General features: G+C 39.8%; 2 protein-coding genes across 2 annotated transcripts in view; one reads left to right on the forward strand and one right to left on the reverse strand.

Annotated features, from left to right (window-relative positions):
* Positions 1-15,230, reverse strand: part of XPOT (exportin, tRNA) — a 92,244-nt gene that overhangs the window by 74,404 nt on the left and 2,610 nt on the right. The window lies entirely within an intron of this gene.
* The window catches only part of LOC104989799 (chromosome unknown open reading frame, human C12orf56), a 77,181-nt gene that overhangs the window by 17,744 nt on the left and 44,207 nt on the right, over positions 1-15,230 (forward strand). The window contains exon 2 of the mRNA XM_010841586.1: positions 11,112-11,274. Coding sequence (XP_010839888.1) covers positions 11,112-11,274 — 163 coding nt within the window. The remainder of the gene's footprint in view (positions 1-11,111; positions 11,275-15,230) is intronic.

A 15,230-nucleotide genomic window follows, 5' to 3' on the forward strand; every position in this document is an offset into this window, starting at 1 on the left:
TTCTCCAGCACCACAGTTTGAAAGCATCAATTCTTTGGTGCTCAGCTTTCTTTATGGTCCAACTCTCACATCCGTACATGACTACTGGAAAAACTATAGCTTTGACTATCATAGACCTTTGCTGGCAAACTGATGTATTTGCCTTTTAATGCTTGGGTATGGCTGTCCAACTGTGTAGGGGGTCCCCAAGACTACCTTCATGCTTGATGGGTCTTAGAAGGACTCACAGGACTCAGACATGGTTTATTACAGTGAGAGAGTACAGATTACATTTAGCAAAGGGAGGTGTGTAGGATGGAATCCAGGAGATACCAGGTGCAAGCTTCCAGGTGTCCTTGTCCAGTGGAGTAGCATGTGTGTGTGCTAAGTTACTTAAGTAGTGTCCGACTCTTTGTGACCTCATGGACTGTAGCCTGCCAGGCTCCTCCATCTCCCAAGATGCAAGGTATGAGCAGCTCAGACCTGGAGAGTTAACCCTTTCCTGCACACCTACCTACTTTTTTAACTTCACAGATTGAGGGACGGTATTCCTGGTTGGTGAGCCAGCATGGTTTTTTTTTTTCCCCCCCATCACATAAGCAGTGAAACCTAGCAGGACTTTGTGGGGCTCCTGGCCACGGAAGCCTTTCAGACAGTTGCTAATCAGGGAAGGGAGGGGAAGCAGAGACAAGGGAGGAGCAGCCAAGAAACAATATGGCAACCTTGGGGCAGGGTCTGTGTTCCTCTCCAAGGGATGCCTGCGTGTGTGTGTGCTGTGTCACTTCAGTTGTGTTTGACCCTTTGTGACACTATGGACTGTAGCCTGCCAGGCTCCTCCATCCATGGGGTCCTCCAGGCAAGAATACTGGAGTGGGCTGCCATTTCCTCCTCCAGGGGATCTTTTCAACTCAGGGATCGAACCTATGTCTCCTGCGGCTCGTGCACTACAGGCAGGTTCTTTACCACTGAGCCACCTGGGAAGCTCCCCCTTAAGGGATATACAGAACAATTTCTTTGAGCACCTTACAGAACTCAAACTCCCCATAAATGGAAGATGTTAGCATTCCTCATTCCAGAGAGGAACACCTGAGGTCAGATTAAAGGAGTATAGGCCCTACACACCCTGATCCTCATAAACACCCTGACCCTTGAACCAATGCTATAAAACCCCTCATGAAATCTTCCTGGGTTGGGATACACAGTTTTTCAGCGGCACAAGCCTGCTTTTCCTGGCACAGCAATAAAGCTATTCTTTTCTACTTCACCCAAAACTCAATTTGGCACTAGTACACAGAGGCTGAGTTTTCAGCATCAGTAATACAGGTTTTTTGTTGTTGTTGTTTTTTAAGATTTTCCCCAAGACTCAATTTTTTTGAGGGGGGGGGGGGACATGTGGCTTGCAGGATCTTAGTTCTCTGACCAGAACCTGTGTATCCTGCAGTGTAAGTGTGGAGTCCTAACCACTGGACTGCCAAGGAATTCCCCCCAAGACCTAGCTTTTAATAGGAGGATAGCAGCTGGTGCTCTTGGACATGGTTGGAGCATGGGGTTCCATATTTGTAGCGACGGGGGTCAGCACCTTTTTCAGAGGCAAAGAAAGGTCATATATCAGGAAGCACTACAATTGATGAATAGTCTTCAGTTCAGTTCAGTCACTCAATTGTGTCTGACTCTGCAACCTCATGGACTGCAGCACACTAGGCTTCCCTGTCTATCACTAACTCCCGGAGCCTGCTCAAACTCATGTCCATCGAGTCGGTGATGCCATCCAACCATCTCATCCTCTGTCGTCCCCTTCTCCTCCTGTCTTCAGTCTTTCTCAGCATTAGGGTCTTTTCCAATGAGTCAGTTCTTTGCCATCAGGTGGCCAAACTATTGGAGTTTCAGCTTCAGCATCAGTCCTTCCAATGAATATTCAGGACTGATTTCCTTTAGGAATGACTGGTTTGATCTCCTCAAATAGTCTTAGAGTTTTTATAATATTGACTGAGAGGGAGCACTTAGGAGGCTGTTGAGAAATAACTCCACCTTGTCAGCCTCAGTGTCTAATGAGAAAAAGCAGACAGCTAAAGTTACCATTTATATAAGTGGAACAGCAGAAGTACAGCACTGGATCAGTAATAATTTAATACAATTTTATTTAAAAGAGGTGATTTATTGAGTATATATAAATTGGTTCAGTTCAGTCGCTCAGTTGTGTCTGACTCTTTGCAACCCCATGGGCTGCAGCATGCCAGGCTTCCCTGTCCATCACCAACTCCCAGAGCCTGCCTCAAACTCACGTCCATCAAGTTGGTGATGCCATCCAACCATTTCATCCTCTGTTGTCCCCTTCTCCTGCCTTCAATCTTTCCCAGCATCAGGGTCTTTTCTAATGAGTCAGTTCTTCGCATCAGGTGGCCAAACTATTGGAATTTCAGCTTCAACATCAATCCTTCCAATGAATATTCAGGTCTGATTTCCTTTAGGAATGACTAGTTGGATCTCCTTGCAGTCTAAGGGACTCTCAAGAGTCTTCTCTAACACCACAGTTCAAAAGCATCAGTTCTTTGGCGCTCAGTTTCTTTATAGTCCAACTCTTACATCCATACATGACTGCTGGAAAAACCATAGCTTTAACTAGATGGACCTATATATAAATAGTGTGGTTTAATTATTTTATTAAGAGTTTTTATGTCAACAAGTCATAGAAAGAAAAATCTGTCATGTGTCTCAATTTGGAGTTCTATGGTTATTTTCATGTAGATATTCTACAGGTATGATTACCTGTGCTAGAAGTAAAAGCAGTTCTTTCAGCTTTGAAAAATGGTCCTAAAAACATAAATTCAATGCTGTATGAAACAATGGATAATCTTATTTCCAACCTAAATTAGCTAAGAGTTTACAAAATAGAATATGTCATAATATTTAAGCTTATTTGGGACATAAAGTTAGAAAATTTTAAACAAAGGTAATTCTGCAGGATCATTATAATTTCTTTCCTGCCTTCTCCCTCCCCTCCTCCTCCTCTTCTTCCCCTCTGCCACCCCCATCTCATTCCTCTCTCTCCTTTGGGCTAAAACTTTGGCTTTTGAATTTCCTAAAGATGCCTCTGATGTCCAGTGCAAAGGCAAAATATCTTTTTTTTCAGATAACACCACATCTAAAGTAAATTGCTAACAAGGGACGGAGTTCAGTTCTATCCCCTTTAAGAGCTTTCTTTTCTTTCTTCAGGTGCTGATTTGGACTAAGTGTCCTTGCCCTGTTCACTGATGCCAGTGGAGAGGCTTTCTAGTCAGAAAACTAGGCCAACACCCCACGGATGAGTAAATTTGCCTTGTTTGGCTCCTGGGTGGTCCTCTCATGCTTCACAAGCATGCTGTGGGTCTTGAAAAAAAGATCTTGATTAATTTTTTTTTTTTAAATTTTTAAATGTGAAAGTAAAAAGAGAGACCACCTTCCTTTCTTTAACACTTTGCCCTGTTAATTAAAGTCCAAGTGAATTAATTGTGTATGTCAGAGTCTTGCTCTGTCTATACATTAGTTTTCATAGGATCTGCAACTGAGATTATGATTGTTAGATGAACCAATAAGAGAGAAGAGGGAAGGTGAAAAGTGACGGGTCATTTTGGCACTACCACTATTCACAGTTACTGTTTATCACATCTGTCATCTCCCCCCACCTTTTCCAACACAGATGTATCCCTTTAGCTGTGTGACTGCTATCAGGAATCATTTAACACTTCTGTTCTTATGATGGGGTGTCACAGTGTGCGTAAAAATGGCTTTTTTAAAAAGTGAGGCTACTGTAAACAAATTGTTTTTGTTAATCATATTAGATGTTGTGCTTACTGTTCCACCCCTGCAACCCGAACTCTTTGGTGACAGACTTTTCAGGGAAGAATGCACACATCTGTGTTTTATGACTATGAGATGCCAGACTACCAGCTGAAATATTTTTTTAAAAAAGATCAGCAAACAAGATGATTCTTATAAATAAATGAAAATAAATTATATACATATAATTCCATCATCCAGAGATAACCACAGTTAGCCATACATCCAAGAAAATATGGAGTACAATAAATATGGAGTACAATATTACAAACTGATCAATGAATTAACACACATGGAACCATATTCCACATGAAAAGTGAAAGTGTTGGTTGCTCAGTCATGTGTGACTCTTTTGTGACCCCATGGACTCCTCCTGCCAAGCTCCTCTGTCCATGGGATTCTGTAAGCAAGAATAGTGAAGTGGATAGCCATTCCCTTCTCCACGGGATCTTCCTGACCCAGGGATCGAACCCTGGGTCTCCTGCATTGCAGGCAGATTCTTTATAGTCTGAGCCACCATGGAAGCCCTGAGCCACCAGGGAAGCCCATATGCTCCACTTACTGTTTTATAATCTGTTATTTTTTAGTTTCCAGCATATCGTGGACACTTTTTGATGCCAATGAATACAGAAAAAATTTAAATGACTTCTTTGTATACAATGTCACCTTAGTGTATTTAAGCAAGATACCATGTTCTAGAATGACAGAGCTAAGCAAATTCGATGATTACAGAAACTAAAAAAGAGGTCTGACTCTATTTACTTCCAAATGAAGGAATTAGCATAATTTGACTGAAACTCTGACACAATAATGAATCCAGCTGCTTGATTACTTTTTGGATTCCTGCCTTATTTTTAAAAGAAATTCTTCTCTGAGAAAACCCCCACCTCTGACCACTAATAGGGCTGTGCACTTAAACCTTAGTTGTTTTTTTATAAAGTTGGGTTTAGAGACAGAGTAACTTGATTTGTAATTCTAGTTCCACCATTTGTTTACTAGTTTTGTGAACTTAACTCTTTGAATCTTGGATTTTTCCATTGCAAAATGGAGTTAACAATGACTACCTTATAGATTCGCTGCAAGTATTATTATATAAAATGTGTGCTGTTTTTCATGAACTGTAATTATTCAAAAATTATAAATACTTTTTCTCTCCCCAAAACTGCTAGTAAGCAATTTGACTCAGAAATGTTTACATATTTATTTGCATTCAGTCTCTACTTAGGCATGATTTTCATCAGAGTAACACTAAATACACTTGGAATCACAGACTGAAGTCTTAAGGAACACTCCCAATAAAGATTCCAGAAGTATTAGAGAGTTAACTGTAAAAGAGAAAACCATAAAGGAAATATAAATTGTAGGTGAATATTTATCTGATTTTAGGGTATAGAAGGCATTTCTAAGCATAAACAAAGGAAGAAATGAGGACAAAAGTTGATAGATTTACCTCTTAGAAATGCTATGTTTCTGTATGTTTTTAAAAAACACAGCAAAGTTTTCTACAAATAACAGCATTGTAAAATATGTCAAAGACAATGAAACACATAGATAGGTTACCCCCAGCAGAATTTCTACTAATCACCCCTGTCCCCACTTTAAAGTCTTTCCCACCGCCACTATCATAATAATCTAAAAAAAAAAAAAAAAGGTTATTCTTTTTTCAGCCAAGCCCCACAGCTTGTAGGATCTTAGTTTTCCCCAACGATGGACTGAACTCAGCTTTCTGCAGTGAAAGCACCAAGTCCTAACCACTGGATCACCAGGGAATTTCTGAGAAAAGATTCTTTATCACAATAAGACTCTTCAGGCTGGCCAGATTATTTACATAGGTGCAACAAGACTGTTAATTTACTAGATAGGCCTCCTTAAAAATACTTTGCAAATCTAGGGTACTGAACAACTACCACTGCTGTAGATTTAACTTCTATCTGGAAATTCCATAATGAATGCAAGTTAGACTTTTAAAAGCCTGTATTTGCTTTCCTACAGCTAGGAAATCAAGCTTAAGAAACCACCAGATTTCTCCTGCAGTACCAATAAAATTTGAGTGATTTTTGAGATCTTGAAATTTCTTCTGGAGGGTCTTCTTGAGGTTCAAAAATTTTGAGTTTTCTAGTCTGCCAGGGAGTGACTTTCCTAGTACCTGTGAGGCTGGTACACCTAGGTACCAGGCCAGTTTTCCTAGGAAGTCTTTGTTAACATTGGTTCCGTAGGTACAGCCAAACTTTGGCCCTTAAAATGGCCCGTCATACCTGGTTAAACCAGCATTCTACTTAAATATTACACTTCATGTAAGGCTGTAGTTATACAATCAATGTGTCTGTCAGGTTATATCCTGGTAAAAAGGAAAGCAGATCTTTATTCAATCAAGTTAAAAGTTTCTGAATTCTGGGGGAGTCAGTAAAGATCTGATACTTAAACATTTTCAGTTTCCAAAAGTAGAATCTACTAAATTGCTATGTTACATACTGATTATTATTTAAGAAGAAAGAGAAAGAGCTTCCTTTCGTATCCAGAAAAACAGAACATTAAAACAATACTAATAATAGTCCAAAGAAATAATAAAAATAAACTTCCCCTCATCAGTTTCATCTTGTCCTAAACTGTTAATTCTTATTCTGATAAATATTGGCTTGGGAGTCTTATGAAGTCACCTACTTCTTGATATAATAGAATCCTGGAAATCCTGACTCAGCCCACTGGTACAGTCTTGAGGGTTGACTATGTAATATCAGGTCAGCGTTGAAGTGTTAATACTTTGAAGAATTATATGTCAATTATACCTCAATAAAAATATGTTTAAAAATAGTTTGGAGAACCTGGCTCAATTCTTTTCCCAGGAGGCTCTGAAACTGGCCTTCTTTGTTGAAGACACAAACTCTGATCTTTAGTTTATAGTAGAACTCTCAAGCAAGCATCTCAATAAAACAAAAACTATCTGTAGAAGACAGAGATGTTAAATGACTATGATTAGTTTATTACTCAGACCTTTCAAATAGAAAGTCTGATAAGGCAACTGACAAGAAAATTCATCTCACATACTAGTAAAGTAATGCTCAAAATTCTCCAAGCCATGCTTCAACAATATTTGAACTATGAACTTCCAGATGTTCAAGCTGGTTTTAGAAAAGGCAGAGGAACCAGAGATCAAATTGCCAACATCCGCTGGACCATCAAAAAAGCAAGAGAGTTCCAAAAAAATATCTATTTCTGCTTTATTGACTATGCCAAAGCCTTTGACTGTATGGATCACAAGAAACTGTGGAAAATTCTGAAAAAGATGGGAATACCAGACCACCTGACCTGCCTCTTGAGAAATCTGTATGCAGGTCAAGAAGCAACAGTTAGAACTGGACATGGAACAACAGACTGGTTCCAAATAGGAAAAGGAGTATGTCAAGGCTATATACTGTCACCCTGCTTATTTAAATCTTGTCCAACTCTTTGCAACCCCATAGATTGTAGCCTACCAGGCTCCTCTGTCCATGGGATTTTCCAGGCAATAGTACTGGAGTAGATTGCCATTTCCTTCTTCAGGGGATCTTCCCAACCCAGGGCTCGAACCCCGGGTCTCCCACATTGTAGACAGACACTTTACCATCTGAGCCACCAGGGAATTCCTATATGCAGAGTACATCATGAGAAATGCTGGGCTGAATGAAGCATAAGCTGGAATCAAGATTGCCAGGAAAAATAACAATAACCTCAGATATGCAGATGACACCACCCTTATGGCAGAAAGTGAAGAAGAACTAAAGAGGCTCTTGAGGAAAGTGAAAGAGGAGAGTGGAAAAAGTTGGCTTAAAACTCAACATTCAGAAAACTAAGATCGTGGCATCTGGTCCCATCACTTCATGGCAAATAGATGGGGAAACAGTGGAAACAGTGTCAGACTTTATTTTTTGGGAGTCCAAAATCACTGCAGATAGTGACTGCAGCCATGAAATTAAAAGATGCTTACTCCTTGAAAGGAAAGTTATGATCAACCTAGACAGCATATTAAAAAGCAGAGATATTACTTTATCACAAGGGTCCATCTAGTCAAGGCTATGGTTTTTCCAGTAGTCATGTATGGATGTGAGAGTTGGACTCTAAAGAAAGCTGAATGCCGAAGAATTGATGCTTTTGAAGTGTGGTGTTGAAGAAGACTCTTGAGAGTCCCTTGGACTGCAAGGAGATCCAACCAGTCCATCCTAAAAGAGATCAGTCCTGGGTGTTCATTGGAAGGACTGATGTTGAAGCTGAAACTTAAATACTTTGGCCACCTGATGGAAAGAACTGACTCACTGGAAAAGACCCTGATGCTGGGAAAGATTGAAAGCAGGAAGAGAAGGGGATGACAGAGGATGAGATAGTTAGATGGCATCACTGACTCAATGGGCATGAGTTTGAGTAAACTCTGGGAGTTGGTGATGGACAGGGAGGCCAGGCGTGCTGCAGTCCATGGGGTCGCAGAGAGTTGGACACAACTGAGCGACTGAACTGAACTGATGATATGCAAAACAAAGATAATAAAGCCATGCCAAAAAACTAGACAAAATGTTTCTAAGGGTAGTGATGAAGCTTGTTTTCAAAGACATTGTAAAAGTTACATCTCATTTGTAAAAATGAATGAATGAACATGATTTTTATATAATGCTTAAATATAGCTAATAACACTGAGATATTATACTAATAAGGCTTTCCTGATGGCTCAGTGGGTAAAAATCCACCTGCAATGCAGGAGACACAGAAGACTCAGGTTCAATCCCTGGGTCAGGAAGATCTGGAGGAGGAAATGGCAACCCACTCCATTATTCTCACCTGGAAAATTCCAGGGACAGAGGAGCCTGGCGGCCTACAGTCCATGAGATCACGAAGAGTCAGACTCGACTAAGCACGTGGCACACATTATACAAATACAATATAAAGAACTGTTGTTCAGTAGCTAAGTCATGTCCGACTCTTTGTGACCCCATGGACTGCAGAATACCAGGCTTCCCTGTCCTCCATTATCTCCCAGAGTTTGCTCAAGTTCATGTCCACTGAATCAGTGATGCTATCTAACCATCCTCTGCCACCTCTTCTCCTCCTGCCTTCAATCTTTCCCAGCATCAGGGTCTTTTCCAAAGAGTCAGCTCTTCGCATCAGGTGGCCAAAGTATTGCAGCTTCAGCTTCAGCATCAGTCCTTCCAATGAATATGCACAGCTCATTTAAAATATTAGATGTTAAATGTACTTATTTTGGGGCAGAAACATTTTACTTACATAAGTGGTTTTACTTATCTCTACAAGCCATGAGAACAGAGTTCTTTTAAGAATTACTAATGTAGGGGCTTCCCTGGTGGTCCAGTGGTTAAGAATCTGCCTTGCAATGCATGGGACAAGGGTTTGATCCCTGGTTGGAGAAGATCCCACATGCCTTGAGCAACTAAGTCACAACTCCTGAGCCTGAGAACTGAAACTACTGAAGCCCAAGCTCCCCAACAAAGAGAGGCCACTACAGTGAGAAGCCCACTAGTCACAACTAGAGAAAGCCTGGGCACAGCAAGGAAGATCCAGCCAAGGCAAAAATAATACATTTAAAAATTAAAAACAAACAGTATTACTAATTAGCACTTTCCTGGTGGTCCAATGGCTAAGACTCTGCACTCCCATATCAGGCAGCTCGGATTTGATCCGGGGTCAGGGAGCCTGGTGGGCTGCGGTCTATAGGGTCGCACAGAGTCGGACATGACTGAAGTGACTTAGCAGCAGCAGCAGCAGATATAGAAAGAGCTAATAGTTTCAGATCAGTAAAGTTAGAAAACAAATTCACACTGGTGCAGATATCCAATAGCTGTTCTTTGTATCAGATGGCAATGATCAATTCTATTCCACTGGACACAAACAATCCGTATCATTATGAACAAAAATCATTTGAATTATTATCAGTTTTTTACAACTTACAGTTTTAAAATAGCTTAAAGATGATAAAAGAAGAACACCTAGGTAATCTTTTTTGCCTATTTCAAAGCATTTCATAATTTATCTTGACTAAAGCAAGGGAAACATATTCAGAATACGGTTACACAAATCATAAAATTTAGCTATTTATGTGTAACATTCTAATTTTATAAACTTTGCAGGTTCCAAAATAAAGGCATTTCTGAGGACTCTTGTGCAGAATTCCTTTATTAACTATAAAACTTTGTATCAACTAAAGCACATTCTCCACTAGGCCTTGTTTCATTAGCCTGATTTGAATTACCCTACATATTTGAAAATAATTTAAGTAGGTCCTGACAGTTTTTCATTCCATCTTCCTATCTTTGGTTACTCTGTATCAGAATTAAGAGTTTTAATTATTATCATTAATCTCCTTCTTATATTTGTGAAAAGAAAATGATGGAACTAAACAATCACAGGAAACATTTTTACCCAAATTCTAAGCACCTGTAAAAAGTACAGAGCAATCCCTCCTGACATTTGAATTAATAGTTTTAAGTATGTGTCAGGTGATTCTCCTTTGGAGAAGGAAATGGCTACCCACTCCAGTATTCTTGCCTGGAGAATCCCATGAACAGAGGAGCCTGACAGGCTACAGTCCATAGCGTCACAAAGAGTCCGACACGACTGAAGCTTTTAGTACACAGGTACACACAGGTGATTCCCTTTACTCTTAGCTTTTCAATCATGTGCTATTGCTGCCTATCTGTCATAAAAAGGGAAGTAGATTACCTGTGGCGGATTCATTTTGATATTTGGCAAAACTAATACAATTATGTAAAGTTTAAAAATAAAATAAAATTTAAAAAAATAAATAAATAAGATCTAAAAGTCCTAAATATTTATTGAGATTTTCTCCTTTTCAGCCAAGAATAGAAAACAAGCACTTTGGAGAGAAGAAAAAGCTGTGTAGAAGTAGGAAACTTCCAATAGTTTAAACCTTGACATTTGTATTCACAGAATCTTTGTAGACTGTTCTCTACAAATGGCTATTGTCCTCTGCAGAGAAAAATCCTAGTCTAAACCCAATTAATTATACATTTTAAGGCCTTTAAAATTCTTAAAAAAATTTTAAAATGGAAGTGGTAGGGTATATTTTAACAAATAAAGACACTTACTATTTATTAGTTTCTTAGGTTTTGTTGCTGAGCACATTTTTAGTAAAGAATAAAATGAATAGAGGAGGAATTGGGAAACCTAACAATAAGAGGAAAGATTTCCCAGGGAAAAAAATAAGAAGAAAGAATGCAGTTTAAAATTGCCATAAGCTTTGGGGGATTTATTATCCCAGAAAAGATGAGCAGTTGTATTTGTCTTTAATTAGCTCTATTCATTTTGTTTTTCAGATTGATGATTACCCAGAATTTCTAAGTCCACCAGATAGAGAAACCAACCAACACATTCGTATCATTTATTATTCAACTGTTTTAAAAAAAGAGTGTGAAAAATCAAAAGGTGTCAGGAAATTCTTATTTCCATTTCATCATGCCAATGCTAACAACAAAAAAGGTATGTAATATATTTCTTTAGGTGACATAAGAAAAGATACATTTCTATAGGAGATAAAAAGATAATGTTCTTTTTTCCTTCCCAGCTTTACTTAAGTATGATTGACAAATACAAATCTATGTATTGATATTTAAGGTGTACAGTGTGACGTTTTGAAATATGTATATCAAAGTCATCACTGTGAAGTGGCCACCACAGTCAGGCTAATTAAGATATCCATCACCACACACAGTTACTTTTTTGTTTGCTTTTTTTTTTAAAAAAAAACACTTGAGATCTACTCTCTTTGCAGATTTCAAATATACAGCATGTTGTTGTTAACTACAGTCACCATGGTATACATTTCAGTCTCCAGGACTTATTTATAACTGAAATTCTGTAACCTTTGATGCACACCTACCTTTTTCCCTTACCTCCACTTCCAAGTCCCACAACAGTAACCACCATTATACTGTTACTGTGAGTTCCTTGTTTAGATTCCACGCAAGTGAGATTATACAGTATTTACAGGTTCTGTGCCTGGCTTATTCGTACAGTGTCTTCCAGGTTCATCCATGTTGTTGCAAATGGAAGAATTTCCTTTGTTTTAGAAGCTGGACAATACTACATTGTGTGTGTATATGTATACATATATACACATACATATATACATACACAGGCTTCCCAGGTGGCTCAGTGGTAAAGAATCCACCTGCCAATGCAGGAGATGCAAGAAACACAAGTTTGATCCCTGAGTCGGGAAGATCCCCTGGAGTATGAAAGGGCAACCTGCCTCTGTATTCTTGCCTGGAAAATTCCATGGTCAGAGGAGCCTGGAGGGCTACCATCCATGGGGTCACAGAGTCAGACAGGACTGAGCGACTAAGCACGCACGCACGCGTGCGCGCACACACACACACTACATTTTCTTTATCCATTCATCTATTGCCAGACACTTAGGGTGTTTACCATTCTTGACTGTGTGTGCTCATTTGCTAAGTCATGTCCAACTTTTTGTGACCCCGTGGACTGTGGTTCGACAGGCTCCTTTGTCCATAGATTCCCCAGGCAAGAATACTGGAGTGGGTTGCTACTTCTTTCTCTGGGGGTACTCACCAACCCAGGGACTGAACCCACACCTCTTGCATCTCCTGCATTGGCAGACAGTTTCTTTACCACTGAGCCACCTGGGAAGCCCCATTACACAATTCTTGATTACTCTAAGTAATTCTGCTATGAACATGGGAGTGCAGATATCTCTTTGAGACAGTGATTTTATTTCCTTCAGATATATACCCAGAAGTGGGATGGCTTTTAATTTTTGGGGGCACTTCCATACCATTTTCCAGAATAGCTGTACTAACTTACATTCCCTCCCAACAGTGCATGAAGGTTCTCTTTTTTTTGCATCCTTGCTAACACGTGTTATCTTTTGACCTTTTGATGAGTCATCCTAGCAGGTGTGAGGTGACAGCACACTGTGGTTTTGACTTGCTTTTCCCTATGATTAACGATGTTGAGAAGATTCGGTTCTTCACACTGAGGATAAGCTGGCTATCCATGATCAGCAGCATAGTGCCTGGGCCTAGTTTGCCATGAGTAGAAAGGAAGGAAAGAAATGTATGGAAGAAAGAAAGGGAGGAAGGAAAATAAAAGAAGAAAGAAAAAAAGAGAGGAAAGTGTTTTCACTAAATATTGGTTTAAAAAAAGAATGAGTTAGACTCTGAATTCCCTTTGGTCAGTGCTTGTTTGATTTTAGTAACCTTATCAACAATCAGAGATTTTAATGAAAAAACCTGGTGAAGAAGTGCAGGGGGTAACCAGAAAGATTGTGAGGGGGTAACCAGAAAGATTGTGAACACCTGGCTTTAGGAAAACTCCTTATAGTCATCTCTCTGAACCCTGGGCCTCTTACCAGCAAGGGAGTCACCAGCCCTGCCCTGATAATTGTGGTTTATTAACAGCATTCACCGGAGAAGGAAATGGCAACCCACTCCAGTGTTCTTGCCTGGAGAATCCCAGGGACGGGGGAGCCTGGTGGGCTGCCATCTATGGGGTCGCACAGAGTCGGACACGACTGAAGTGACTTAGCAGTAGCAGCAGCAACAGCATTCACTCTTCATTCAAAAATATTGGTTGGAAATCTGTTCCCAAGAATGATTCACATCTAGATTAAAAACATGAAAAGTCACCTTTAGATCTTGTTTTTAGGGAGCTCAGTGTGTGATTTTCCAGTTGTGCCTAAGGAGATCCAGATGATCTAGAGAAAGGGAGGTGGGGAGTCCGGACTCCTGGCAGCCTGTTTCTAGGTTTCACGCTTTGGGCCCTTCCCAAACATTTCTCATGGAGAAGTTTTAAAAATTCAAGGGTGACTGGATAAAAATAGATTATATAGTTCAGCATGGCACTGCTTACTTTCTTGGTCTTATTTTGTGCATGAAAAATACACATATATATGTATTTGATATATGTATATGAAATGTACATGTATACAAAGGAGTCCTTTAAAGTATCCATCCCTATAATTGGGAGCTGGTGAAAAGCAGAAAAAAAGGCATAGACTTGGGACTCAGCTAAGCCAGATTTGCATACTGGTTCTCACCTTTCCCAGCTGTATGACTGTCTGCAAGTCACTCAACTTTTTTGTGAGCCTCAGCGTCCTTGTCTCTGTTACTAGCGTCACAAGGTCATTGCATTATGTGAAATCATGTGGCCAGGGCTGGGCACACAGCAGGAAAGTAAGCAGCTATGAAGACTGCATGCTTAGCATGGAGAGAGAAAGAAAGAATGAGATCCACGGTGGCTCACTGGATAGGCCCTTCCACCTCTGGCATCTAGCCAATGTAGACAGACCAACCAGTACCAGCCTGTTCACTCTTCACTGGACTCCACTCAAAATCAGGGTCAACCTTTTGGAGTACTGAAGAGCTACTGAGTGTGAGAAAAATGTCCAGTGTTTGTACACTGTCCTGGATAAGGACCTTACCACATCGACACTCTAGAGCATGGCGGCTGTTTTTAAAAGCTGCTCTAATTAGCAAACTTGTTAAATCCCTGGTTGCTCACCAGGTCTCCTGTCACACTAATTAGGATATCTAACTGGTGTTGGTTGCCTTAAATGCATATTTATCCTTGTCCACAAGCATAATTATTCTTGGCTTCTTTCCCTTAACACGTATAAGAAGATGAAAACATGCATTAAAGAAACCAATTATAGGTAGAAGTTTTATGAAATTTAAATTCCTAGAAACTTTGCAAATGATGTTAAAAACAGTGAAGAGTCTTTTAAAACGTATCCTTTGTTCACACACACATTCATGGAATGACACCTCTCCCCTCCTCTCCTTTATTTTCATTTCCAAAGGTACCATCTGACACTTTGGCAAAGGGATTTTCAAAAACAGGAAATGATTGCTGTTTCAAGGAGTCATACGTAGCACACATTGGAGGATAAAAAACATGCCCCCTTTCCAGCAAGTCAGCACTGATGTGCTCAGATTCCTCTTGGCCTCCAAGCTGCTTATTCCTGGGTTAGGTATTGCTCTGTGCACAGGACCCCAGTGGTTCACCTCCTGGACATTCTGTAACATGTACTTCTGAAGCAAGAGATACGCTCAAACCTATCTAAGCGTCTATTTGATGGTAGTCATTACTAGAGTCCTTCATGTTAATAATGATGATGCCATGCCTAGAGAAGCCACTCACATTAATTACTGAGTATTTAAATAAAGATAATTATTAGAACTCCAAATCTCTTGGGTGAAAGCCTAGGGAATATTTGTGTCATGTGGTAAAGGTGCTCCCACTCCAATCAAGTAGATCATCTTAACAAAGGAGGCTCAAAATTTCAGATCATTTTTAATATAAATACTGAGTCTAATTACCATATTTTAAAGCAGGATTTCTAATTAGGCCCAACTTTTCTGGAGCTACAAAGAGGCTTTTCTCTATAGTACACATGTAATCCTGTATGGGCC

Source organism: Bison bison, unplaced genomic scaffold (genome assembly GCF_000754665.1).
Source record: "Bison bison bison isolate TAMUID 2011002044 unplaced genomic scaffold, Bison_UMD1.0 scf7180017864163, whole genome shotgun sequence".
NCBI classification, from domain to species: Eukaryota; Metazoa; Chordata; class Mammalia; order Artiodactyla; family Bovidae; genus Bison; species Bison bison.